At 39.3% G+C, this 25409-nt stretch overlaps 1 protein-coding gene across 6 annotated transcripts in view; it reads left to right on the forward strand.

Moving 5' to 3' along the window:
- LOC133791400 (lysine-specific demethylase JMJ31) overlaps positions 1 to 25121 on the forward strand; it is a 38742-nt gene extending 13621 nt beyond the window's left edge. For 2 of the 6 annotated variants that reach the window (XR_009874168.1, XM_062229343.1), the window contains exon 17: positions 22 to 9270. Coding sequence is in view for 4 of the 6 variants with exons in the window: in XM_062229336.1 (XP_062085320.1) it covers positions 11881 to 12012 (132 nt within the window). In the remaining 2 variants the exon portion in view is untranslated. Of the gene's footprint in view, positions 1 to 21; positions 9271 to 11880; positions 14073 to 24990 lie in introns of those variants that run through there. The other 4 variants (XM_062229336.1, XM_062229332.1, XM_062229350.1 and 1 more) reach the window with 3 other exon arrangements.
- The last annotated feature ends 288 nt before the right edge of the window (positions 25122 to 25409 follow it).

Below are 25409 nucleotides of genomic sequence, written 5' to 3' on the forward strand. Positions count from 1 at the left end.
TTACTTGGTTGTAATTTTCAGGATATGTCCTCGGGGAAGATGATTGGGAATGCGAAGGCAGGTAGCGGGTTGTATTACTTTGATCCGTTTCCTCCTGCTCAAGTTGATAACGCTTTTATTTCTGGTTGTATTTCTGCCAATAGTAATGATATAATTCGGTGGCATTATAGGCTAGGTCACCCTAGTTTTTCATATTTAAAATATTTATTTCCTAAGTTGTTCCAGAATAAAGACTTGAGCTTACTTAAATGTGAAATTTGTCAATTCGCCAAACATACACGTGCTGTTTTTCGTTCTATGCCCTACAAATCAACTCAACCTTTTAATTTTATTCATAGTGATATATGGGGACCATCTAGAATAACCAATACTACAAATACAAAATGGTTTATCACTTTTATTGATGATCACACACGTGTTAGTTGGGTGTTTTTGCTTAAATCCAAATCTGATGCTGCCATGGTTTTTAAAAATTTCCACTATGATCAAAAATCAATTCAATGCAAATCTCCAAGTCTTACACACTGACAATGGAACTGAATATTTCAACTCAATCTTAGGTGATTATCTTCTTTCTCATGGCATTGTGCATAAAAGTTCATGTGCAGGCACACCCCAACAAAATGGGATTGCTGAACAAAAAAATAGACACCTGTTGGAAATTGCTAGAGCAATTATGTTCACAACCTCAGTTCCAAAACATTTTTGGGGTGAGGCAATCCTCACTTCTGCCTATCTTATCAATAGAATGCCCTCTCGAGTGTTGAACTTTCACACTCCTCTATCTATGCTTCTCAAGGTATATCCAAATACACCGCTGGTTTCTAATCTTCCCTTGAAAACATTTGGGTGTGTTACTTATGTTCATGTTCTCGGTCCAAACCGATCTAAGTTTGATCCTAGAGCCCTTAAATGCGTCTTTTTGGGTTATTCTTCTACAAAAAAGGGATACAAGTGCTATCATCCCCCTACTCGTCGTCTCTATGTCTCCATAGATGTTACATTTCATGAAGAAACACCCTTTTATCCCAAACTTTCACTTCAGGGAGGGACAGTGAGTGATGTTTCTAGTTGGGATACCTGTCTTCCCAAGGCTTTTCCTGAAATTTCAGAGTTTCCAAACTCATCTGAGCAACAACAATCTCCGCCACCTAAGACTAAGGAGCTCTTAGTCTACTCTCGGCGACCAAAACATCATCAAGTAATACAGTCCACTAATGCTCCAACATCTCATGAATCTGATCCACAGATTACACAGATTACTCCTGATGTAAGTAATCCTTCTCTTGAACCTATTTTACTTGATAATATTCCAAATGTTGAGTCTTCCAGTGTGATTGAACCTGAGTCTGAGTTACCTATTGCCAAAACAAAGGGAGTTTGGAGTTGTACTCAACACCCAATGTCCAGATATGTTTGCTATAGTAAACTCACTCCTTACTATAGAGCCTTCCTGTCAAAAGTTGAGCAAGTGGTAGTTCCCAAGGATATTGCCGAGGCACTTGCAGAAAAAGAATGGAAACAAGTAGTGTATGACGAAATTAGGGCGTTAGAAGCCAACACCACATGGACAATTGTCAATTAGCCTAGAGATAAACATGTGGTAGGGTGTAAATGGGTGTTTACAGTTAAGCACAAGGCTGATGGAACAATTGACCGGTACAAGGCAAGACTAGTTGCAAAGGGATTCACTCAAACATATGGTGTAGATTACAATGAGACATTTGCTCTTGTTGCAAAGCTAAAAACTGTGAGGGTCCTGTTATCTATTGCTGCCAATCTAGATTGGCCCTTACAGCAGCTAGACATCAAAAATGCCTTTCTCAATGGATATATGGAGGAAGAAGTTTATATGAGAATTCCTCCAGGCTTCGAAGATAGATATGGAAAAGAGAATGTATGTCATCTGAAAAAATCTCTATGGTCTAAAACAGTCTCCAAGGGCATGGTTCGAAAGACTTAATCAGGTGATAAAAAGGCATGGTTACAAACAAGCTCAATCTGATCACACACTGTTTTTCCAACACTCACAAAAGGGTAAGGTGACTATCCTCATTGTTTATGTCGATGATATGATAATAACAGGTGATGATTATGAAGAGCAAGACAAGCTTAAAGGTGTACTAGCCCAGGAGTTTGAAGTGAAAGGCCTTGGACCTATGAAATACTTTCTAGGTAAGGAGGTGGCAAGGACTAAACAAGGAATTTCAGTATCATAGAGAAAATACATTTTGGATCTTCTCAAAGAAACTGGAATGAGTGGTTGTAAACCTGTAGCAACTCCAGTTGAACCAAAAGGCAAGTACGAAAGGAATACGAAAGAGAAGACGGTAGACAAGGGAATGTATCAACAATTAGTGGGTAAACTAATCTACTTGTCTCATACCCGACCCAACATTGCTTTCGCCGTGAGCCTGGTTAGTCAATACATGCACAATCCTCTTGAAGAACATTTAGAAGCTGTGTACAAAATCTTACGTTACCTAAAGAAAACACCTGGGACTGGCTTATTGTTCAAGAAAAATGAAAAACGAGGTGTTGAGGCATTCACCGATGCTGATTGGGCAGGATCAGTTGAGGATAGAAGATCAACCACTGGCTATTGTACCAAAGTTTGGGGGAACTTAGTTACTTGGAGAAGTAAAAAACAATCAGTAGTAGCTCGAAGTAGTGCAGAAGTGGAACTTAGAGCTCTTGCTCAAGGAGTATGCGAGCTAATCTGGATTAAACGTATATTTGAAGAGCTGAAACTTCAAAGAACGAAGCCTTTAAAGTTATATAGTGACAGCAAATCAGCAATCAGCATTGCACATAACCCAGTTCATCATGATAGGACGAAGCATGTGGAAGTGGATAGACACTTCATTAAAGAAAAAATTGAAGAAAAAGAGTTATGTGTTGTGTATGTTCCCAGCAAACAACAGCAGGCTGATATTCTAACTAAAGGCTTATCGAAAGACAGTTTTAATGAGATTGTTTTCAAGCTAGGCATGTGGAATCTCTATGCACCAGCTTGAGGGAGGGTGTAGAAAATATTGTTTTTTATTTTCTGTTATTATTTTAATTAATTCGGTATCCCTCAAGAATGGGAAACCAATCTGTACACAATATATTTTTTCATTTTTTGGAGGATTTTAGGTTGATTTAGTACCATTGTAATTGCCCTAGAATATTTGGTATTTAATACCAAATTAGTCTATAGTTTGTAAAGTGCCTATTTAAATGGCAGTGCTCTCAAAGAAATTATATCTCAGAATATATTTTCCACAGGTTTAATACCTGTTTAGTTCTCGAAATCTTGGTAATCAATACAATTCAGAATTTTCTTCTACCTTTCTTTTCCTTTTCTCTACTGTTTTATGCCATTTTGACAGGAAGTTCCTATCAGTTATTTACCATTTCTCTACCAGAGTTAACAATCTAGAGTTTCACTAAATTAACACCATTGAACTTTTTATTTTATTTTTGTTTTTGTCAGTTGATAAATGTAGACATACATGAATCTGGATTCTGGATGTTTCTTGTTGAGCTTGGGTCCTAAAGTGCTTTAAATTCTTGGTTATACAAATATTTATTAACTCTCCTGGATATCATAGGTGTACTTTTTATTGCATAACTCACAGTTTGACATGTAAATGCGTTTCCATTTAAATTCTTCTCATTACAATTTTCAAATCCAACTTTCTTTTTGCTCAAAAATTTCAATGGCCTCTTTTGTTCTTAGAATCTCTTTAGAATTTTCTTTAATGCTTTTGTTTTGTTTACTTTAAATTTTTGTCTTCTTAAACATCTGACTTTCACTATCATTATCATCATAATGGACGTCTGTGATAGGTAACAAGCTCTCTTTGAGACAGAGCCAATCTCCCAGGGCAACAATTTGCAAATTCATTCAACAAAAACTCCAAAATACAAGAAAAATTATTTATACCCCATTAACAGTTTTGGGCAATGTCTAACAGAATCAGTTACTCTCTCTCTCTCCTCTCTCAACGCCTCAGTATAGCCACATAGTCCCTCCACCAACGTGGCTGACAATCTCCTCCCCTGTCTCCCTTTGACTCCCCTCTGCTTCTGCCCGAGCATTGCAGGTAGACTTGGGTGCTTCTTCATTCAGTTGGGCTGTGTTGTCCTCCCAACTTTTCATTTGCTCTTGGACAGCATTCGGGTCCAGTTCTATTGGGCCTATCTCTTGGGCTTGGCTAACATTACACCCTTCCACGAATTCAACCTTGTCCTCAAGGTTGTGTAATTTGTACATGTCTATGAAGGCTTCAAAATCTTCCCATGTTGCATCTTCGGGTGGGCACAAAGACCACTGGACTAAGATCTGTCGGCTGGTTTTGTTAGTAGTCTTGTGAATGTGGGTAGCTAGGATAGCCAATGGAGTCATGAGCGGTCGGTTGGCTAGGCTCAACGCTGGCAAGGGAAAACTATTGGTTGGCTGCTCACCACGATGCGGCTTCAGTAGGGAGACATGGAAAGTAGGATGAATTCGGCTACCTTGGGGCAGCTTCAATGTGTAAGCAACTGGAGGGCTATGACTTCGAATGGGCCAAAGTAACGACGACATAGCTTGGAATTTAAACGGTGAGCAACCGTTGTTTGTCGGTATGGTTGGAGCTTAACAAGGACGAGGTCACCAAGTTTGAAATCAATATCTCTTCGTTTTTTATTAGCTTGTTGGCACATATGATTCTGAGCTCTTTGAAGATTTTGCTTCAGTTCTTGCAAAATAGCATCCCGAGTAAGCAGTCTTCCTCTACTGCCTGAATGGTTGTGGCACCACGCGTGTATGCGGGAATCGTTGGGGGAGTGCGTCCATATACCGCCTGAAATGGTGTCATACCAATAGCGGAGTGGAAATTAGTGTTGTAATGATACTCAGCCCACAACAGGAACTTACTCCACTGTTTCGGATTGTAGGCTGTAAAGGCGCGTAAATATTATTCCAAGTATCTATTAGTTACTTCGGTGTGACCATCCGTTTGTGGGTGGTAAGCGGAACTCATTTTCAGCGTTGTACCCATCAATTCAAAGAGCTTCTTCCAAAATGTACTGGTGAAAATCGGATCTCTATCCGAAATAATAGTTCGTGGTAGCCCATGAAGCCGAATCACCATATGGGAGAAGAGATCAGCGACCTTTGTTGCAGAGTAGTGGTTCGGTAATGCCCCAAAATGAGCATACTTGGTGAGTCTGTCAATCACCACTAATATATTGGTGACACCATGCGAATTAGGCAGCCCAACAATAAAATCCATAGCTAAGTCTTCCCAAATCCGTTCTGGAATTGCAAGTGGCTGAAGCAATCCGTAGGGGGCTGTCGGAGAGTACTTAATCGTTTGGCAAGCTGAACAAGCGAATACAAACTAGCGCACATCCTTGCGCATCCCGTGCCAGAAAAATTTTGCTCCCAACCGTAATAGAGTCTGATCAACTCCTGCGTGACCCCCAACTGGAGATGCATGAAATTCTTGCAGTATTTGTTTCTTGAAATTGGAATGGTCGCTGATAAATAGTTTCTGGCGGTAGTAGAGTAAGCCGTCCCAGCTTGAATATACCGTCTCATCTAATTTCCCTTGTTGCAGCTGCTCGTGTAAAAGGCGTAAATCTGGACAGGTTATGTTCTCCTGGCGCAGTGCTTCTAGAAACTCATAACAGCCGCTACTCATTGCCAAATATAGAACCGAGAGAGACCCTTCATTCCACCTTGACAGTGCATCAGTCGCAGAGTTTTGTTTGCCAGCCTTGTATTCGATAGAGAATTGGAAACCCAGTAGTTTGCGGATGAAGTGTTGTTGTTTCGGAGTTTGAATGACCTGTGTTAACTGTGTTAACAGTTCCCGTAAACTTCTATGATCCGTTCGAATGATGAAATGCCGTCCAAGCAGATATTGGCGCCACTTAGTGACAGCTTCTACAATTGCTCTCATTTCCCTTATGTATGCCGAGGCCCCAACAAATCTTGGACCGAGCTTCTTACTGAAATAGGCCAGGGGATGTCCCTCTTGCATCAATACCCCCCCTATGCTGACATTAGAGGCATCCGTCTCAACAATAAACTGTTTCGAAAAATCTGGCAGCCGCAGTACTGGCGTGTCCGTCATGGCCGATTTCAGCGCTTCAAATGTCCGCACTGCTTCCTCCGACCAATGGAAGTTATCCCGTTTAAGGAGTTCCGTGAGTGGCGCAGCAATGGTGGCATAATGAGCTACAAATCGTCGATAATATCCAGTGAGACCCAGGAACCCGCGCAATTGTTTCAGTGATGTCGGTATTGGCCACTCAACCATTGCAGTGATTTTGGATGGGTCGGCTTGTACCCCATGGGGAGATACCAAATGTCCCAAATATTCTATTGTTCGCTGAAAGAACTGACACTTATTGGCCTTTGCATAGAAACAATTTTCCCGAAGTAGTTGGAGGACCTTGCCGAGGTGACCCACATGTTCTTCCTCGCTGCTGCTATATATTAGGATGTCATCGAAGAAAACAATGACAAACTGTCTCAAAAATGGGCGAAAAACTTGGGTCATTGCTGCCTGAAAAGTCGACGGGGCATTGGTAAGTCCAAATAGCATGACCGTAAACTCGTAATGCCCCTCGTGAGTCCGGAACGCTGTCTTATGGATATCTCGGCGATCCATCCGGATTTGGTGATAACTGGCCCTGAGATCTAGCTTCGAAAATACCTCTGCATTGGCAAGTTCATCCAAGAGTTCATCAATTGTCGGAATTGGAAATCTGTCCTTGACTGTGATACCATTGAGGGCCCTATAGTCGACACAAAAACGCCAAGACTCGTCCTTCTTTTTAACTAACAAAACAAGCGACGAGTATGGGCTGGTACTTGGGCGAATGAAACCCATCTTCGTCATTTCTTTAACGAGCTGCTCGATTACATCTTTTTGGAAATATGAGTATCGGTAGGGTCGCACATTCACAGGGAATGAGCCTGACTGTAAAAAGATTCTGCGGTCCATCGTCCGATAGGGTGGCAGCTGTTTGGGTTCCTCAAACGCGTCCCCAAACTGAGTTAGGATCCCCTTCCCTTGTGGAGGAAATGCAGCCTCCAAAACAGGCAGCTCAGACACCCGCTTACCATCTTCCTCAATTACGGCAGCCAGCCTAAATAGACTCCGAACCTCCCTGTCTTGGAACAGAGCATTGAACTGTGAATATGACAGCTGGTGCGCATATATATCACGAGACCCAGCCAACTTCACTGCACTTCCTTGCCACACAAATTCCATGGTTAATGCCTTATGATCATGCACACACGGGCCCAAGGTTTGCAGCCATTGCATTCCAAGAACTACATCCAACCCACATATTGGCAGCACGTACAGATCAACCTCAAATCTGTGACCCTGTAATAATAGTTCCACTCCTTTGTAGATTTTTGAACAAAGCAGAAAATTACCGTTCCCCATGTACACCTTAAACCGTTTGGTCTCCTCCCACGGTAGCTGCAATTGATCTGCTAAGGACTCCTGAATAAAGTTATTGTTACTCCCCGTATCAATCAAAACCTCTAATGTTTCTGCCCCATGTCTCGCCTTGATTCTGAAAATCCGCGGATTCATCGAATTGGATAGTGAATGGAGGCTAACTTCGTCCTCGGGAGTGTCATCGGCTTCTTGCAACTCTCTATCATCGATAGAGGCCCCATCTTCTTCCTCATGTCCACACAAGATAAGCATACGATTCTTACACTTGCCCATAATTAAACTTCTCATCACAAGTAAAACAAAAGCCCTTATCCCTTCGATCTTTCAATTCTGCCGGGGACAGCCGTTTAATTGGTAACGAAGAATTACCCAGAATTGGTGCTTTGGTTGAAGCTGTCGGTGAAGGTGTGGAAAGCTTGTGCACGGCTTGTGGCATAGGGCTGGTGGGTGGTGTGAAATTGGTCGCACGAGAAGGCCAATTGGGTCGCCCCAATTCGAAACGAGTACGGCTGCTAAGGTCATCATGACGGTCTTCAAACAATTGAGCCTTCGCCATTGCATCAGCCAAATCCATTGGTTTTGACATTGTGGGAAAATCAAACTATTTTTAGGAACATTCCTAACTTAGAATGATTCTTGTAAGACTGTCAAATATTCAAAGATTTGACAGCTATTCTTATTCTAGGAAACTTATTAATTTGCTAATTTATTTTCTGTATATTTGTGATTTGGTTCACACCTATCATATACTTGTATAAATATATGTTCACTGAATAGAAATAATAACAGATAAAATTTTCCCAATATTTGTGACTTGGTATCAGAGCCAAACCTACCCTTTCTCTCTCTGCCTTCTTCATTTCCTTCAACCACCATGTCAGATGTTACCCAAGAATCCACTCCAGCCATTCCTAATATTGTTGAATCCTCTAAAATTACCCCTGAATCTCACCCAGTTCAGCTCACCACCATTCGACTTAATGGTGAATTTTTTTTGAGATGGTCTCAGTCAATCCGGATGTACATGCGAGGACGTGGGAAGATGGGCTACCTAACGGGAGAGAAGAAGACTCCCAAGGAGGACGATCCGACGTACGCTGTCTGGGACGCAGAGAAGTCTATGGTGATGACTTGGCTTGTTAACTCTATGGAAGAAGACATCAGCTCCAACTACATGTGTTACCCAACTACTAAGGAACTCTGGGACAATGTAAATCAGATGTATTCTGACTTGGAGAATCAATCTTAGATTTTTGAGTTGAATCTCAAACTCAGTGACATAAAGCAAGGTGAGGATACTATTACTAAATATTTCACTTCTCTTAAAAGAATATGGCAGGATCTTGATCTCTTTGATACTTATGAATGGAAATCTACTGAGGATGGACGACATCATAAGAAAACTGTTGAGAATAATCGGATTTACGAGTTCTTGGCTGGCCTTCATGTCGAGTTTGATGAGGTAAGGGGGAGAATTATTGGTAGATCACCGCTGCCTCCTATTAGTGAGGTGTTCACTGAGGTGAGAAGGGAAGAAAGTCGAAGGAACGTTATGTTGGGAAAGAAGGCTGCTGGAACTATTGTTGAGGGATCAGCCTTGGCTTCCAATATGGGAGCAGAAGCTCTAAACCTGCCTGGAACAAATCTGATGAGAAACCACAGGTGTGGTGCGACTTTTGTAACAAACCTCGCCAATATCGTGAGACTTGCTGGCAGATTCATGGAAAACCAGCAAACTGGAAGAGCAAATCTGGGCGGGGACGTGGAGCACCTACAGCAAATGAAGCTGAAACTAGCCCCTTTACCAAAGAGCAAATGGAGCATCTTCAAACATTACTAAAATCCACTCTGCAACCCTCTGGTATTTCTGTTGCTTCTGTGGCACATACAGGTAATGAAAAACATGCTCTCCATTCTTTTCTTTCAACATTTACTCCATGGATAATTGATTCCGAAGCCTCTGACCATATGACCAATTCCTCACACATATTTAAATTCCTATAAACCTTGTTCAAGTACCAGTAAAGTTAGGATAGCTAATAATAGTTTATCACCAATTGCAGGGAAATGCTTAATTAAAATATCCGAGGGAATAGAATTTAATTCAGGGGGAGAATTTAGAAGAATCAAATTTTTGGGAACTTGTTCCTTTCCCGAATATTATATTGGATGCTTCTCCTTCTCTTAAAGATGTTCAAACTATTGAAACTGAATCTGAAATTGGTCTGTCAGATAAAGAAATACTACGATTGATTAAAAATCGTCAAAATCTTGAGCCTGTGGTTTATACTAGAAAGAATGTCATTGAAAGAAACAGCAACTCATCTCAGAACTTGATTAATCTGAAGCCCTGAGTGATGGTCATTTGAATACTCCAGGTAACAATTCTCATTCTATTCATCCTTTGCCTCCAAGTGTTACTAATCCTGAATCCGAGCCTTATGTAGAAATAGCACCAAGAAACATTAACTCAGATCTGCACCTTCCTATTGCCATTAGAAAAGGGACCCGAGCCTGTACTAAATGCCCTATTGCCAAATATATTTCATATAACCAATTGTCTGAAACTCATAGAGAATTTACCACAAATATTTCAGACCTTGTTGTGCCTAGAAACATACAAGAAGCACTAGAGGAATCAGCTTGGAAATTAGCAGTGTTTGAAGAAATGAATGCCTTAAAAAAGAATGATACTTGGGAGATGGTTGAGCTACCTGAGAAGAAAAAAGTTGTAGGCTGCAAGTGGGTTTTTACAGTAAAAGCCAAAGCTGATGGGAGTATTGACAGACATAAAGCTAGGCTTGTTGCAAAAGGCTTCACTCAAACCTATGGGATAGATTATCAAGAAACGTTTGCTCCTGTAACAAAAATAAACTCTATCCGAGTGCTTCTTTCCCTTGCAGTGAACTCTAATTGGCTGTTACATCAATTAGATGTAAAAAATGCATTTCTTAATGGAGATCTTGAAGAAGAGGTATTTATGAGTCCTCCTCCTGGCTTTGAGAAGAGTTTTGAAGGGGGAAAAGTGTGCAAACTGAAGAAGTCCTTGTACGGACTTAAACAATCTCCAAGAGCATGGTTCGAGCGTTTTGGAAAGGTGATAAAACACAATGGATACACTCAAAGTCAAGCTGATCATACTGTGTTTTATAAACATTCAAAGGAAGGTAAAGTTGCTATCTTAATTGTTTATGTAGATGATATTGTGCTAACAGGGAGTGATCATTGTGAACTAGAAGCTCTAAAGAAGAATTTGACTGAAGAATTTGAAATCAAGGACTTGGGTGCATTAAAATACTTTCTTGGAATGGAGTTTGCTAGGTCCAAAGAAGGTATCTTTGTAAATCAGTGTAAATATGTCCTTGATCTTCTGAATGAGACTGGTTTGTTGGGGTGTAAGCCCGCTGAAACACCGGTTGAACCACACGAAAAATTGCAACCCGCTCAAGAGGAGAATGTAAAGGACCGAGAGTGCTATCAAAGGCTGGTTGGAAGACTGATTTATCTATCTCACACGCGTCCAGATATAGCATTCGCACTGAGTATGATAAGTCAGTTCATGCACTCACCTGGACCGAAACACTTCAAAGCTGTTTATAGGATTTTGAGATACTTAAAGGGAACACTTGGGAAAGGACTCATGTTCAAACCACGGGGTCATCTACAAATTGAGACTTATACAGATGCGGATTGGGCTGGTAGTGTAGTGGATAGAAGGTCTACCTCAGGCTATTGTTCCTTTGTTGGAGGTAACTTAGTTACATGGAGAAGTAAAGAGCAGAGTAGTTGCTAGAAGTAGTGGTTGCTAGAAGTAGTGCTGAAGCAGAATTTCGAGCTGTTGCTCAAGGTATTTGTGAGATCTTGTGGATAAGAAGGCTACTTGAAGAATTGAAGGTATCACAGTCATCTCCTATGAAGGTGTATTGTGATAACAAGGCTGCTATCTCAATTTCACACAATCCAGTTTTGCATGATCGTACAAAACATGTGGAAATAGACAAGCATTTTATTAAGGAGAAAATAGAGGATGGTTCAGTGTGTATGACTTATATTCCTACTGAACAACAAGTAGCTGATGTATTCACAAAAGGATTGTTTAAAAAACAGTTTGATTTTTTGAATAGCAAGCTGACTATGGAGGATATTTTTAAACCAGCTTGAGGGGGAGTGTGGGAAAATGAAACTATTTTTAGGAACATTCCTAACTTAGAATGATTCTTGTAAGGCTGTCAAATATTTAAAGATTTGACAGCTATTTTTATTCTAGGAAACTTGTTAATTTGCTAATTTATTTTTTGTATATTTGTGATTTGGTTCACACTTATTATATACTTGTATAAATATATGTTCACTGAATAGAAATAATAACAGATAAAATTTTCCCAATATTTGTGACTGACATCAACAATTCCCTGCGTATTTCCAGCTTCAGACCCCACACAAAAAAAATCAGGAACATGGACTCGTCCACCCCAGAAATCCGTGGCATCAACGACTCGAACTCAGTGCGGTAGTTGGACACTCTGCCTGTCTGAGTGAGCTTGGATATACGGCCTAGTGGGTCATCGTAAATCGAAGTACCAAAACGGGTCTGCAACGCCCGTAAGAATGATTCCCATTCCGAGAATGCCCCCCTTTTTCCATCCATTGAAACCAAGTGGAAGGAGCTCCATCTAAGTGAAAAGCAACAATCGGTAATCGCTTGCTCTGGTCGACAAGATGAAGGTCAAAAAACTTAATGATTTTATAAATTCGTTCTTCAACATTAGTGCCATCAAATCGTGGTACCTTAACACGAAATGACTTGAGGACAGACTCAAGGTCACGACCCATAGATTCAGACTCAACCCGTTTACCCAGAAACTTACTTGAGTCCTTGGCGATACTGGTTTCCCCCTCCCCCGGTGGTGATGGTGATCGCAGTAGCTGGGAAAAACGCTCATCCGTCTTGGTAACGTGTTGCTCCAAAAGGGACTTGAAACTTTCCAGCTGAGAATCAGAGTACTGCTGGAATTTGAGGTCCAACGACTGGAACATGTCTGCAATCTCCTCGTTCTTCATGGTGATGATGATGAAGAAGGTCAATGAAAGCACCAATGATAGGTAACAAGCTCTCTTCGAGACAAAGCCAATCTCCCAGGGCAACAATTTGCAAATTCATTCAACAAAAACTCCAAAATACAAGAAAAATTATTTATACCCCATTAACAGTTTTGGGCAATGTCTAACAGAATCAGTTATTCTCTCTCTCCTCTCTCAATGCCTCAGTATAGCCACATAGTCCCTCCACCAACGTGGCTGCCTACTCACCCTCTTGGTCCGCACCATCTCCTCCCCTGTTTCCCTTTGACTCCCCTCTGCTTCTGCCTGAGCATTGCAGGTAGACTTGGGTGCTTCTTCATTCAGTTGGGCTGTGTTGTCCTCCCAGCTTTTCATTTGCTCTTGGACAGCATTCGGGTCCAGTTCTATTGGGTCTATCTCTTGGGCTTGGCTAACAGTCTGTGCAATGTTTACCTCTGAGTACTTTATATCGTTTGCTGTCTGTATTTTAGCAGCTACTTGGTAACTGAAAATTTGTAGGTTGACTGATATTCAAAGCTATCCATAATAAAGGATTTGTTTTGCTTAAATATAACTGAGCTAATAAACTTAATACTCCAATTTTACAATGGGGTACTTAGAAACTCTGGGTATACTCGGCTCAGAAACTTGTTAACAGTATCCCCAACTTTCTTATAAGGGAGCACATAACTAAAGATCAGAATCCAATGGTTCTTGAGTATTGACAATAAGATGATAGAACATTGTACATTTTTATACACAAATATTTTTATATGTATGTATTTCACTACAACATATAGGTCCATATCAAATTGTACTTGAATAAATCCTGTAACTAATTGATGATGCACATTACTCGTCAAAAAAATCGGAATCCTTTTGTAGTTTTTGTGAATAATACTTCTAATCTGATTTTATTGATCTGATTTTATTTATGAATAATATGGCCTATATATAGGCTGAATACAAAGACTGAATACAAAGAGCTAGACAAAAGATAAGGAAAAAAATACAACCTAAACTTAGTTGTCAATTACAACCTAAAATTGGCTGTACAAATGTATATACAATGATATTTCTACACCTTTTCTTTGTCCACAGATTATAGAATTAGAATGATTTGAGGAACCGCTCTAAAATTTATTACCAAGTTAAATTTGAAACTAAAAAACTCTCTTAAGTCTGTTTTTGGCGCAGGCATTCAAGAATGTGCTGGACAAATATTTGGGAGTAAATTTTGTTGGGTCTTCAATACCAGGGATCAGATGAGGTGTCTGTTGAGGCATACTACTTTGAACAAAATTGGCCCCTCCAGAATCTTAAGGGAGAAGATCAATGCATATTCACTGTAACCTTTTCTTCCCTTGAAATTATCGCCAATTTTGACTAGAACTGTAATGCTGTATGGGTCAGATGTCTACATGTTATCAAAAGTATAGATGTAGACAATCTCTGTTCAGTTTCGAGATCAATTCTCTGCATTCCCTCAGAATTTTTTTGCAGTTGGACAGTACATTGTATATTTGTCATGGAAAACAATGTGATACTTTAGCACTAGCTTTCTGCAGTTATTTGTTGTTTTGTTTAATTTAAAATTAGGATAGTACATATGCTCCTAATAATATCTTAATGAAAGGGGCATGAAGATTGAATGGTGCATATAAAGTAGAAAACATTTGTGGTTTAGGATCATAAATACGTCTCTCTTTCCTTTCTTCTTATTTGATTAGTTTAATTTAATTAAAGTTATTGGAATTAGTTTAGGAAAAAACAACAGAAGCAAAACATCATATAAGCTTTAGATTAGGAAATGCCATTGGTGATGCATAGGTATTTAAGGGATATGTGGAAGAAAGGGGGGAGTTGAAGGGAATTTTGCAGAAGAGGGATAGGAAAAAAAAGGAGAGAAAGGCACAGTAAAGGAGGAATTGGGTAATTATTAGAGGACTGGAAGAAAGAAAAGAGACAAAAAAAAGTTTTGTGGAGAGGCAAGATTCTCTGGTAGAAGATGGCAAATGCGAGTAAGTTGTGAAAAGTAGGGCGGAGGGAATAGAAGGGAAGCTTTTAGTTTGTCTGGTTGTGCAGCCAAAGTTTTTTATATATATATATATATATAAAAAGAAGTGTCTTTTTTACCATAGGCAAATGGCATATATTGTACCTTAACTCTGCAACTATCGTATTTACTTTCTAAGAGCTTGGATATTCCATATCCACCCAAGTCCTCGTTCTATCGTTAATCCCTATGCCTTTTTATTTTTAATCTTAGTGGGTATACTTAGTTTGTGGGGGCGATAATTTTGGTCACCCCACTTCAAATTATTAAACGGCATAGATTTGTTATGTAAATCTGTTCAATCAATGTAATGCATCTACAAAATTGCCTTTATGATTTGTTTCTGTCTGAGTATTTGGTAATTTCCAAGGTTCAAACCCTCCCTTCTTCACTTGGAAGGGTTTAATAGGAGGCCTGGACGATTTAATTATGTGATGAATGCTATTATTTATTGACTTCAAAAGTTTCAATATTTCAAGTTAACACTACCTGTTTGAGGTAGGCTGTCTCTCTTCTTTCATAGAAATCTATGTGGAGAGTATGCACAGAAATTGATAAAGGGTGTAATCAAGTAAAAAAAGATGGAACGCTACAACAAAATGATGTTTCAGAAAGAAGGAACAAGACGTTAATAGACATGGTTAGATCAATGATGAGTTATTCATCATTGCCATTGTCGTTCTGGGCTTACACAATTCAATGTGCAATGTACATGTTCAATGTTGTTCCATCCAAATCTATCAAAAAGAGAACTATGAAATGGTTCTGGGCTTACACAATTCAATGTGCAATGTACATGTTCAATGTTGTTCCATCCAAATCTATCAAAAAGAGAACTATGAAATGGTACTGAACTAAGTTTACACCATTTTTCATATTTGGGGTGTCCAACACAAGTACAGAAAGGAAAGACTGGAAAGTTGGAGTCTCGCATTGAACTCTGCATATTTGTAGGGTATTCTAAAGAGACTAGAGGTGTTATATTTTACAGTCCAAAAGAAAACAAAATATGTTCCTGCTATAAGTTAGACAAACTAACGAATCAATAAACCCAGCAATTTTTCACACCAATCTGCACGACTTACATACTCAGAATTGCGTGACTTATGATCATACATGATAGATTGCTAGATTTATTAACTCGAAGGTTAATTTAAAAACTTATAACAGTAATTGCCTTCAGATATGATCCATATTGCATGCTATCTCTACTTCAGAAATCTCTGAAGGAAGGATTTAGAAGAACATTTTTGATAATAAATACTAGTATTTTATTGTTTCGAAATTCTCTGAATTACACAAGGAGGGATGATGGTCTTATATAGCCACACCCTTCAGCAAACAAACTTAACCAAACATAACCAAACTTAACCCATCCTAGTCAAAACCAACCATGGTTGGGATAGGATAAGGGATAAGATAGGATTCCCTGACAAAGACAAAAGCATAGGTAAGGGATAAGATTCTCCGACAAAGACAAAAGGCTAAACAACAAAGGGATAAGATTCCCTGACAAAGACAAAAGGCTAAACAACAAAACCTTATGGCTGAAATAGTTATTTAAATATTGTCTCATGACTAATTTCATAGTCAGAGTCATATGTTGGGTCTTCATGCAGTGGGTTCCATCCTGTCGGTTCTTCATCCTCATCACTGCCAGCTGGAGGACAGGCGTCGTATTCTGTATACATCACGTTCCATTCGTTTCCTGTGTAATGGAAGAGATAGGGGTCTTGCATATCTGCAGAGTCAGCATATGGGTTTTGTGAATCTTCAGAGTAGTCATTTTTTCGCAAAACTACCCCTTCAATATTGGTCAATTTGTACAGAGACGGATACTTTTGTTCTAATGTTTCTTCGAGTTTGGTGACCTGATCTGTTTCATTTTTTGACAGATGGAAAGCTTCAAGGGCCCTTGTTATTTTGCGAGTATAGTCGGAAGGGAATGTCTCCCAAGGAGCATCTTCTTCTGGTTTGGGCCACAATTCTGGAGGTATAATCTGGTTTTTCTCAAACAGACTCTTTTGGATGTCCATGTACTCTTGGCCTCCAGGACCACATAATGGTTCATCTTTTGACCCGTAGACTACGAATGTTGGATTGGTAACTATATTCTGTTCTGCATCGAGCTTGGCATTGAGGCTAAGGAAGAGAATAGTATAACAGTTCATTAGGCTAGCAACATTTGGGCCCGGTGGGTAGATAAAAGTGGGCCTGTTATTTTGGACATTTTTCCATTCAGCTGATAAGACCCTTTTCCATTCTTCTAGTGGGGCAAATCAGGACAAAATATCCATTTGGACTTGGTAGGCTGGCTTGAACCTTTCTTGGTCCAAGAATGATTTTATGGATGTGTGCAAGGCCATAGTTTGTACTTCGACAGCTATGGTGAAGACACTGGCCAGGTACCAGAAAAGGTGGGCTATCGGTTTTGGTGTGAAGATAGCATCTCGGAGAGGTAGGATTTGGGCAAATGGATACTTTGGATGGATTCCAAAGTCATTTTGTATAGAAGGTCCAAGCTTGGAGATCATGAGATTCTGGATGAAGATTGCTCTGTGGGTTGCTCTTTCTCTGGCTGATTTTTTGGATTTTTTTGAAATGATCTTCTTTGCATCTCGGGGGAAAGATTGAGTGTGTGTGATAGAAGAGGAAGAGGCCATCTTGAATATGATTGGGATTGTATGTGGTGATTGTTGGATGACAATGGGGATAGTTCTTGTTGAGTATCCTAAGGCTAGATTTATAGCAGGGGTGATCTAGATAAGAAATCAACTACAGTATTGTTTTTGCCTTGAATGCGTTTAATGTCAAAAGAGTAGTTGTCAAACCAAACTGCCAATCTCAACAGTTGGGCATTTGTCGTTTTGCTCTTTTTTAGACTAAGCATTCATTTTGACGCGGCAAAGTCTGTTCCTACCAAGAAATGGTGTCCTATCAGATGGAATTCAAATTTTGTGATACCCATCTTTATCGCCAATAATTCTTTCAGGGTAGAGTGATAATGGAGCTGAGAATCTTTGAAGTGGCCACTCTTGTATCCACATATTTTTCTTTTCCCTGTCTTATCTTGTTCAAGTAGAACCGCTCCCCAATACCGATCACTAGCATCTGTCTGTAGGATTCTTTTCCCATCAGAAGGAATCTGCAGAGGTGGCAGTGTCTGCATTATCTCTTTTAGCTTTTTGACTGCTACAGTTTGTTCTTGTGACCATGATGGAGTCTGCTTTTTAAGCATGTCGCTGAGTGGTCTTGTCAGTTTCGAGAGTCGCGGGACAAAATCCCGTAAATAGTTTACAATCCCTTGGAACTGTTGAATTTGTACCTTTGTGAAGTATTTTTCGGGAAACTGTAACAACTCTTGGGCTATATGTGGTTGGGCTTCATATTGGCCTTTAACTAGCTTCATCCCCAGAAAGTCAATTTGGGCTTGTCCGATGATCATCTTTTTTTCGGATAGCATGACCCCATGGGCTTCTGTGAGAGATATGAACTGGGCCAGAAGATTTTGATGGGCTTGTTCATCTTGTGAGAAGAGCAATATGTCATCAATGTAGATTATGGCATTATCTATAATAGGACCATAGATCTTAGTCATGGCCTTTTGGAACAGTGATGGAGCTGTTTTGAGACCGAAGGGAAGGACAGTCCATTGATAATGGTGGTTTGGAATGCAGAAGGCCGTTTTGGGCCTATCTTCTTCTTTAATACCCAACTGCCAAAACCCTGCCTTGATGTCAAATTTAGAAAATATTTGCGCCTTCGATAGGCTCACAAATAGAGAATTTTTATTTGGTAGGAGGAATTTATCGTCTGCCAGAAATTCATTCAGAGGCTTATAATTGATGACCATCCTCTGTTTTCCTCGGGCCTGTTCTGATCTCTTGTTGACGTAGAAAGCATGGCATGCCCATGAAGAGGTTGTTGGTTCGACCAGTCCTTGTTGTTGTAGTTCTTTGCATTCCTCAGTTGCCATTTTCTGATGCTCTGGGTTCATACCTGGGTGGCTTGCCTTGGTAGGGTTAATATCTTCGTTGAGCTTAAATGGTAAACTGATGAAGAACTGATGATTTTTCCAAAGAGGGTGGTCACATTTCTGGAGGAATTCAGCATGACTTGTGGCACAAGAGTTTTCTATGAGTCTTTGTTTGACTTTGGAGAATGGATCAGGAGGCATGAGAAAATAGTTTGGTATAGATTCCCATGGAGCAAAATGTTGTTTGTAACCAAGGCCACCAGGAAGAATTCTCAAACCCTTTTTCTTAGTGTAGACATCAAAACCAATGATTAAATCTTTCCCTGGTAATTTTGAACCAATTACTCTATGAATAATAGAGTATCCTGGGAAGAACTGTAATTTGATTGGTTTACTGATGAGCTCTGTACAGAAGATGCTTCCGTTTGCAGCGTGGAAGAATTGCTTTTCTTTCTTCCAATATTCTGGAGGGAGAACATCAGGGTTCATCATGGTGTATGATGCTCCTGTGTCGAAGAAGGCTGCTACTTTGACTGGCTGAGCATACTTTGTAGGGAGGATCTGCATAGAGATGATTGGCGATGGTTGTATTGTATTGATTGCTGCCATGTGGTAGAACTCATCTGGGGTCTTCTGTTGTTCGAACGCACAGAGGGATTCTGAATTGATCTCGTCATCAGTAGAGAAGATGGATTCCAGATCATTTTCTTCGAGCGAGATGCCCGTCGTTTGTTGAATGTGGGAGATCAGTTTGGCAGTTTTTCCTTTGGGGCATTGTTTGGCATAATGTCCCTTTTCACCACAGATAAAACATCTGTCAGACTTTTTCCTGAAAGAGCGTTTCCTCCTTAGAAACTTGAAGGAGCGGCGTTCTTTTCCCCTTGAGGATTTAAAGGTCCTAAAGGTTTTAAACCTTTTGCTGTGTTTCCTTTTTTCTGGACGACAGGAACATGCTGATTCTAACTGGCATTTGATTCATAGTCCCTTTTGGCTGCAAACCTTTCCAAGCTTCTTGGATTGTTTCATAAATTCTTGGATAAATTTATGCTGAGAGCACATCTTTTCCAATGCCTTTAGAACTAGTTGATAAATTTCTCCAATCGTAGCATCAGCTAAGGTTCTTCCTGTTCCCGAGAGAAGTCTAAAGGTTTCTTCTCCTAGTGGTTCTGGTATGGAAGAGAGGAACGCCTATTTTAGATTTGGGTCATCAATTCCACCTATTTGGTAGAATCGTTGAGTCATCTTTTTATAATGTTTTTCCGAATCTCTCTTATCCATTGAACAACACTTTAGTTTAAAGAATTCTGCGCGAAGTCTTTCAGTGACTTGAGCAGCTTGTCCGCAGAACTCAATATACATGTAGGTGAGGGCATTTGTGATAGATGGAAGTTGCAAAAACGTCATTTGACTGTAATCTCCCAGACTTGTCCACCAATCTTGTAGGGTGCCTGTAAAACGGGAAACAAAGCTGAGGAGAATCGTTCCTGTCTGTGCTTTCGGTCGTTGTGATTCTAGGCTGAGCCAAGCTTGAAACTCCTGGAACCTTTCGCGCCATCTTGATGGAGGGAGGTCATCTAAAGTAAAAGTTTGAAAATTTGAACCTTTACTTTTTCGTTTTGGGGGAACATGTGGTGTTGTTGATTCATTTCCACTTTCGTCTTCGCTTGTGATAATTGGTTCGGTCTGTGAGTTTGATTCAGCTGGTTGCACCATCAGATGTGGAAATGTTTCATCGTCATCGCTAGACAAAGTTTTACTGGATAAGCTCTCGGAGTCACTCAGTATGGAATCATCAGAAGTTGAGCTTATTTCTTCAGACCAGACACCCGAAGAATTGTCTGAGCTAGTCGAAAAACTTTGATCCTCTGAGTCTGTTTCATTATCTGCGATGTGGAGAGTGCTTGTATGGAGAATCATTTGTGACAAGGGGTTTGCGGCTGGATGAACCATAAGTTGCTTGAGTTCATCTGTCATTTGGCTCGGTGATTCTTTTTTCTTTCCTTTTTTTAACTTCTGTTGTTGGTTTTCATCAAACATGCGCCTCAATCTTACAACAGAGTCTTCTTGTACAGATCCGGTAATAGGAAAAGGCTGAGAGGTTTTTGGTATTGTGGCAAACTGCCAAGGGACTGGCGTCGTAGCTATCTCGAACGGGGACGAAGTTCCCAAGTAGCTGGTTGAAGGTGCATTTGTTGGTTCTTGTTGGAAAACACGGTTCTTGAGGGATTCATATTGGGTTTTGAGGCTCTTCATCTCAGCTTCTTTTCCTAGAAATACTGGCATCGGAACTGAGTTTGCTTTGCTTTGATGATAGCTAGAAACTCTTCATGAGTCTGTTGGATCTTTGCAGTGAGTTTGTCAATGACAATATTCTGGGATTGTTTTACTGCCGTCTCTATTCTGGTATTTTGTAACTCAACTTGTTTCAAGACCTTGTTTTGGGCAATCATGTTTTTTGATTGCCAATTGAGAACTTCTTCGGCCGGAGATATCTTTTTGAGAGTCCCGTCTGCATTTCTGGTTGTAGAGTTTTGAACCTTTGGTTGGTGAGAGACTGTTCCTTGGTCATCTTGCTTGTCAAATTTCTTAAGTGGAGGAAAATCTGACTCATAATCAGCGGTAGTCATCATACATACTTGTGGAATTTGTTGGAACTGATTTTGAGCAGGAAAAGCTTCGCCACGATGTTGCATCCATTTTGCCGCCTTTTTGTAGCATGGCAAAATGTTCTGTTGGGGAGCCAAGAGTGGAGGCTCTTGGGGGCCCGTGGGAGGAAGCTCAATGTCCCATCCAGTTGGTTCTGGAGGAGAGTCAGGTAAGCCTTTGGGAGTAGAATATTTGACTATATAGTCAAACTTTCCAGAGGGTTGACCTAACAATCCTATTTCTTTTTCTCCTTGATTTAGCCGCTGCTTAAGTCGTTTTCCCGAGCTTGGACGTTGCTTTGGCTTTGGGAGGTCTTCTTCTGATCTTAGGAAACTTTTGCAGTCGCAAACATCCCAATACTTATGTCCATTCGGAGATTCAAAAGCATAAATATGACTGCCTTGAGAATCGAAAGATTGGATTTCCACATTAGCTGGTGTGACGGATGTCATCATATACTGGGTGGTAAAGCAACTGGGAGCCTTGGTTTGAGTTCTGTCAAAGATTATTTCGACAAAGCCATCTTCTCGTTTATGATAAGATGGTTCAATAAGAGTCTGGACAACTTTTTGAGGTTGATGGAGCATCTCATAATTTGTTATCCATGAACTAGGAAAAATCTTCATAAGATCATCTGTAGAGATTTGCCTTGGAATATGAGTGCATGTTGGAACTTGGGTAGAGTCCACTGTGACCAGTAATGCTTCATCAGCAGTTGGCAAGGAAAGATCCAGAGCGTGATCTTGGAGTCTGTACGCCATCTGGTAGTGAAGGGTAGCTCCAATGGAGGTGAGATCTTGGTCAATTCCAGAGAGTTGGACCTCTACTTTAAAAGCATCAGTTAAACGGTTGTCCTTGAGAGACATATTAAAGTTAGGAAACAGCGTAGTTATTACTGTTCATGCGTTTAATGTAGTCTCTATGGTGGCAATGCTTGCATGTTGGTATTTCCTCATTCGGGTGTCGAGCAGACCCATTCGGTAGCCGATTGGAAGGCCCTTTCGGCCATGAAGGGAAATAGCTAAGCGAATGGCACCAAAGTGTATGTGGGTGAATCCTTGCGCAATCCACTCGGGAATAAACTCAGGAGGGATTTGTAAAGTGACAAATTGGACCTCAGGAGTAGGTCTTAATTGGCAGTCACTGAATTTAGAGGCTTGGATATATTTTTTTGGGGCTTTATAGGATGGTTTGATAAGTGCTTTAATGGAACATGTAAAATGAGTGATGGATTTTGGGAATATTTGGTACGAGTTGATCAAGGGAAGGTTGTTGTTGGCAATCTTGTTTTCTTCAGGGACATATGACAGTTCGTAAAGAAAGTCAAGTTTATTGGCCGTGGATTTGCGGAAAGATGGGGAGGGAGTAAGTGACAAGGGTGATATTATAGGGGTACTAGAACTTGCAGAGCTTGTGGATGGTGTTTCTTTTGCCATATTTTGAGATAGAGACTTGTCAGTAGGATAGGATGAAGTATGGCTCTGATACCATTAACTGTTCGCAATGAACAATGACAAGAAGAAGCCACAAGTTCTTGTCATAATAATAAAGAGTTTTGTCGTAGTGGGAGGGTTGATTATGAAGAAACATTTTCTTCTGTAGCCATGCTAAAATCTATTTGCATACTCTTGTCCATAGTTGCTTGCATAGATTATGAGATATAACAAATGGATGTTAAGACAACATTTCTGAATGATTATCTTGACGAGACCATTTATATGTCTCAATTAGAAGGGTTCGAAGTTAAAGGTCAAGAACAAAATGTTTGCAAGCTTCTTAGGTCCATTTATGGAATATGAGATTTGATGAAATAATTAAAACATATGGTTTTGAACAAAACGTTGATGAACCTTGTGTCTATAAACAAATCAAATATGGCATTGTGATCTTTTTAGTTCTTTACGTTGATGATATTCTACTGATTAGAAATGACGTATAAACATTAACAAAAGTAAAGAAATGGTTACCTGAACAATTCCAAATAAAAGATTTAGGAGATGCATACTATGTTCAGGGCATCCAGATCCTTCGGGAACAAAGTTTTGACGCTCTGTCAAGCAACTTATATTGATAAGGTATTAGAACGTTTCATATAACTAAATAGTTAAAAATTTAGTATAAATTGATTTTAAATTATGAAAATAACTAAATATATATATAAAAGAGTTAAATTAACGGAAAAAAATACTAAGAAAGAAACAAAATGAAAAAAATTATAACGAAAAAACATAAATAATAAAAAAAAATATAAGAAAAGAAAAAAAACTTTAAGAAAATGTTTTAAGAAAAAATAAAAGAAATGACATAGTTATATATGTATTTATAATTTCACATGTCAAGTCTATATGATATTATATATTTATAAAAATGGTTTATAATTTTTTTTAATTTATTAACGATTTTAATCATTTTCCCTTTTAAGTTTTTTTAGCTATTGATTTTTTATTTATTAATTTTAATAAAAAATATTTTCTTATTAAATTAAACTATTTTTTAATTTTAGAATTAATCTAGGTTATTATGTATATATATATTTAGTTATTTTCATAATTTAAAATCAATTTATACTAATTTTTAACTATATGGGTAGTTTTGTCATAAATAATTAAGTTTGAGTATTTAAATGTAACAAATCATGGAGCTTGGGTAGTTTAGCCGCAATTAACCTAAGGAAAACTTAACAATGCTAGGGCTGAGTAGTAACAACACATTGTTTTCAATGTTTGGGTAGTTTTTCTGCTAAAAGAAAGTTTATGTATAATGTAACAAACCATAGTTTATTGGGTGGTTTAGCCGCAACTAACCCTTAATATAATTACCTGATCATGCTTTTTTTTTTTTTTTGAACAAAAGAATCTTTATTAAAGGGCTAAATCAGCCTATAAAAGAATGAACAACTCATTAGGACATTAGCTCCATTATACACACATCCTGAATTGTAGCAAGAGCTCTTAGCCAAGTAGTGAGCAACTCGGTTAACAAAACGTTTAACTAACTATATAGACACATTTGTACATTGAGACAATAACATTTGGCAGTCATATTCGAGACGTACTTTCGAAGCATAGAGATGTGGAATACGTCATGGACTCCTGATAACGATTGTGGCAAAGCCAATTTATAAACTACCTGCCCGATCCTCTCCAGGATCTCAAAAGGTCCTATGAATCTAGGGCTCAGCTTGCCCTTTTTCCCAAACCTTCTCTGTAATGCCCCAAAATCCCTAATGAGGTTTAATAGTCAGATTAGTAGGTCAGGAGGACCATTATTGATTTATTATGCCATTAAATGATTATGTGCATGTGCATGTTTATGTGAATTATATTATTATATGATGATAAATGCATGCATGTGAACCTAATCATTATCGTCTTGAGCATGAAATGCTTGACCGACCTTAAGTTCGATGAAAACTAAAAAGCACTTGTCTAGCCTAATAGCTAGTTACTTAGAGTCAGGGCCAGAAGGCTCAGATGACTGCATCGTCACATGGCTAAGGGTGCGGAGCCCAAACTAGTGACTTACTCATCAGTCACTCATCTGATTTAAGTTAGTGACTTACTCATCAGTCACTCATCTGATTAGGGCTACACGCCTCACCATGATTATTAGAATCTCGATATTATCTGATTAGGGCTACAAGCCCCAACATGGTTACCAGAACCTTGAAGTGATATTCACTCATCTGTTTAGGGCTATAAGCTCTATATGATTATCATGATCATCATTTGATATTATATACATGCAGTAATGCGTTTTCTTGTTGAGGCTTGGCTCACGGGTGCTATGTGGTGCAGGTAAAGGGAAAGAAAAGCTCACCCAGCCTTGAGTGGAGAGCTTAGGTGACGATGTGTACATATGCGGCTGCTTGACCACCACTGTAGCACCCACATTATTTTGATATAATATAACCAATAATCACATGATTGTATTGAATTACATATCATAAAATATGTATATTTTGAGCATATGCATATTCTTATAAGTGTTTTCATGTATAAGTATAAAAGTTGTGTATATGATGTCTATGTGGATGTTCAATATTATTAACCTTGTGGTGTTTGGGTTGTCTTTTATGGGTGTTTGATGTGCTCAAGATATAAGAAATGATGAAATATATGGACAAGGCATGAAATCAAGTGAGAAAAGTGAGATATAGAAGGCAAAATATGTTAAGCGGTGAAAAATAGTACAATGTCGATTACTAGTATTTCGG

The sequence above is a fragment of the Humulus lupulus genome, chromosome 1, assembly GCF_963169125.1.
Source record: "Humulus lupulus chromosome 1, drHumLupu1.1, whole genome shotgun sequence".
Lineage (NCBI taxonomy): Eukaryota > Viridiplantae > Streptophyta > Magnoliopsida > Rosales > Cannabaceae > Humulus > Humulus lupulus.